The sequence below is a fragment of the Notolepis coatsorum genome (genome assembly GCF_963971535.1).
Source record: "Notolepis coatsorum genome assembly, chromosome: 4".
NCBI lineage: Eukaryota > Metazoa > Chordata > Actinopteri > Aulopiformes > Paralepididae > Notolepis > Notolepis coatsorum.
This window is the reverse complement of record NC_140168.1, coordinates 7,347,369-7,350,904: the sequence shown is the minus strand read 5'-3', so window position 1 is coordinate 7,350,904 and position 3,536 is coordinate 7,347,369. Positions and strand designations below refer to the sequence as shown.

Genomic DNA, 3,536 nt, shown 5'->3' with positions numbered 1-3,536 from the left:
TCGAAATCTGCCCAAACAAACCCCGACAATACAGACACATCTTCAACTCACCGTTTGGCCTCTGCTGGTTGTTGTTGCTTCGAGGATGGTGTAGTCAGGCGTCGCTGCTCTGCTCTGAGAGTTTTTGAAGTTCTGTTGTCCTTGTCCTGGGTCCCGTTCGGATGTACAGACCGGTAGTCACGGCGCCAGATTAACGTGTCTTTTCAATGATTCTATTTGCTAAAGTCTCAGGATCGTATAGTGGATTTCTGTATAGTATCTTTGCAGTTGTACTCACACGTTTCTGTTCAATTTGTCTTATAAATGATTTGGAGTCGGAGCCAGGCGCTTTAGGGTACAAAGACAGTCTCGCCGTCGTTTATTGGAAGATCCAAAAGCAGCTTAAAGTTCTCGTTAACTTTTCTATTCTATAACAGCATCGGCAGCACGTCTCGATTGGATAGGTTTTCAGCATAGGTTTGGGGGTCGTCTCAAGATGATGTTTCTCCGTGCCTTGACGTGGTCTCCTGGTCTCCGTGGTTGTGTGTTTTTCAGGTCTCAGATCTGTGGTAAATATAGGACTCAAAACCCCTCCCCCAGTGGTCGAGTCCCTGAGATGTGCTTTCACATGCCAAGGACTCCAATGTGATTGGCTTTACCACTCTAGGAGACTGTCTTCCTCTCCAAATAAGGAGGTGAAGTGACTTATTTCGGGCCGTTTTCAAGGACTAAACAGTTATTGTTTGATCAAAATATATGAGTGAATACTTTGTTTAACAGATTGCAGAATGGGTACAACACAGCACAAGCACACCACTTTGCCAACGGGATTTAGCTTTGTAAAATCCCTTTTTCAACGTTTACATCAGGGCACACACACTACTTTTCAACAGATGAGAAACATAGTTTTATTCTAGTTTTACTTATTGCTTTTTACTGTTATATTTCCAGATTGTGCTCGACTATCTACTCCTTTATAATTCAGATTTATAGATCATTGCGGCCAGTTTCTTATAACAGTCTTGTATACTGTTTGATGCAAATCCCTTTTTTTCATGTAATGTGTTTTTATGAGAACAGGCCCTTACTGTTGTTTTTACTTATTTTAAGTTCTAAATCCTGTTTTATTTAATTTAGTTTCTCTCTAGTGATGGCTTTTTAACTATCTTTAACTAGAATCTTATTTTCTTTTGACAGTGATCTGTATTAATTATGGCTGTTTTTCCTTTTACGCCTGAGTCAAATTATTCAACTTCTCAGTGGACAATCAGTCCATTTCTTAGTCTCCTTGTGCTTGCTTTTCCTTAATTTGCCCTTTATTTTTATCAGTTGATTAATAACTTGCTTTTTTAGAGTTTTAACTTTCTACATTTGTAAGTCATTAACCTGTGTTTTTACCAGCTGCACGCTATTTCCTGCTACGACTCTAATATCTCCTACTCACATCTACCACCAACTGTTCTAAGGAATGCGACCCTGTAACCATCTATCTGTCTTCCTGGCAGAAGACTTAAACTGTCACCTAGAGGAGAATAGTACCGTGGTTTGGTCTGTTCCTACCCTAAAATACACCAACCCCTCCTCCTGGTGTCACTAACCTCGCTAGGGGGGATGTGGGGACAGTTAGCTCAACCATTAACAAAAATGCATTCCTTACTGTTTACTTTTGACTCGAGGTCCTTCCTCTTTTAGCTATAACCCTGTGTTTCCTTAAAACCCTTACTTGTACCATACTTTTTTGATTCAATTAATTTACGACAGTAGCCTGAATGTGTTGTTGTCGTTTAAATTAATTACATGACCATTTGAAACATTTGTATTGCAATTATAATGCTACATTATTGAAGAAAATAAATAAATACAACTTTAACTTGAGGATCAATACTTTATTTCCCCGGCACCGGCATCAGACCAAAGAATGACAGTACAGGGTTGTGTAAAAACATCTCATGGGAATCCTTTCACCTGAAAAAAGGTGCTCAATAAAATGCAAGTGAAGACGGAATGTTTTGATCTTAATCTTCTCTCCGTAGCGACTTGGCCCAAAGAAAGGTTTGGTGTGGCGTCTGTCTCTCTCTCTCTCTCACTGCACTGCGGTCGAGTGTTGGGATAAGGGAAGAAGTTGGAGGGGGGGGGGGGCGTGGTGACTGTCCGTGCTTCTTAATAGGCGTGGTTGGCGACGTACAGAGACTCTGCACCGGCAGAGCTGGCCCCGGAGCCGGCGTATTTACCGAGAGAGGCCTGGCTGTTAGCGAGGGCTCTCTTGATGAACTCCTCCTGGGCGGCCTTGCCGTTCTCCATCTTGCCTCCCCAGGCTTTGAGGGCGGAGGCCTGCAGGGCGCGGCCGTAGGAGAAGGTCAGGGCCCAGGGTCGGCTCAGGGGGCAGGAGTTCATGGAGCTCAGGTTGACCGAAGCCTGCTCCTCACTCTGGCCTCCGGACAGGAAGGTGATGCCGGGGACCGCGGGCGGCACGGTGCGGCGCAGGGCGGTGACGGTAGCCATGGCCATCTCCTGGCTGCTGTACTTGTGGGAGCAGGAGTGGCCCGCGGTCACCATGTTGGGCTTCAGCAGGGTGCCCTCCAGGTACACGTGGTGGTCGGACAGCGCCTTGTACACGGCGGCCAGCACCTTCTCCGTCACGTACTGGGAGCGCTTCAGGTCGTGGTCGCCGTCGGGGAGGATCTCGGGCTCGATGATGGGCACAATGCCGTTCATCTGGCAGATGCTGGCGTAGCGGGCCAGGACGTTGGCGTTCTCCATGATGGCCAGCCTGGAGGGGGTGGTGGCGGTGATCTTCAGGATGGAGCGCCACTTGGCAAAGTCGACGCCGTCCTTCTTGTACTGGGCGCAGCGCTCGTACAGCCCGTCCAGACCCTGGGTGGTGGTCTCTCCGTTGGTTCCGGCGAGAGGAACGGCACCCCTGTCGACCTTGATGCCGACCACCATGCCTCTGTCCTTGATGTGCTGGGGGAACAGCTTGCCCTCATCGGTCTTCTGGTACAGGGTCTCGTGGAAGAAGATGACGCCGCCGATACAGTGGTCCATGCGCTCGTCGGCGCAGAAGAGCAGCTGGCGGTACAACCTCCTGTTCTCCTCGGTGTTCTCAGCACCGATGCTCTCGAAACGCTTAGCAATGCTGGGGGTAGACTCGTCTGCGGCGAGGATTCCCTTGCCGGGAGCGACGATCTTGAGGGCGATGTCGCTGAGCTCCTTCTTCTGCTCAGGAGTGAGGAAGGGGTACGCGTGAGGCATCCTGACTTTGAGTTTGGGAGGAGAGCTGAGAGGAGACGAGAGGAAGATCAGACTTAATGTCCACGACTACTCTGCAGACCAACTGCGGCTTGTATTTATCCTCCTCCATTGTGTGACCCCTCACATTTCAGCCGCCCCCGGCTATTAAAAGACCGGCACGGGCACTGGAGATGCCGTGTGACATTCAGGAGAGACGGGGAGCAGGAACAGAGGAAAGGCCAAAGATCCCTTCAGTAAAACCACTCTGAGAAACACAGACACAGATGTCCAGAATTGTGTCAATTACTGAGTTGGAGATATTAGGG

At 48.5% G+C, this 3,536-nt stretch overlaps 1 protein-coding gene across 1 annotated transcript; it reads right to left on the bottom strand.

Moving 5' to 3' along the window:
* Window positions 1–1,948: 1,948 nt before the first annotated feature.
* LOC311226814 (fructose-bisphosphate aldolase A) lies at window positions 1,949–3,284 on the bottom strand. The gene has a single exon (XM_084312220.1). The coding sequence runs from the start codon at window positions 3,229–3,231 to the stop codon at window positions 2,140–2,142; it is 1,092 nt and encodes a 363-aa protein (XP_084168346.1). The 5' UTR covers window positions 3,232–3,284; the 3' UTR covers window positions 1,949–2,139.
* Between the last annotated feature and the right edge of the window lie 252 nt (window positions 3,285–3,536).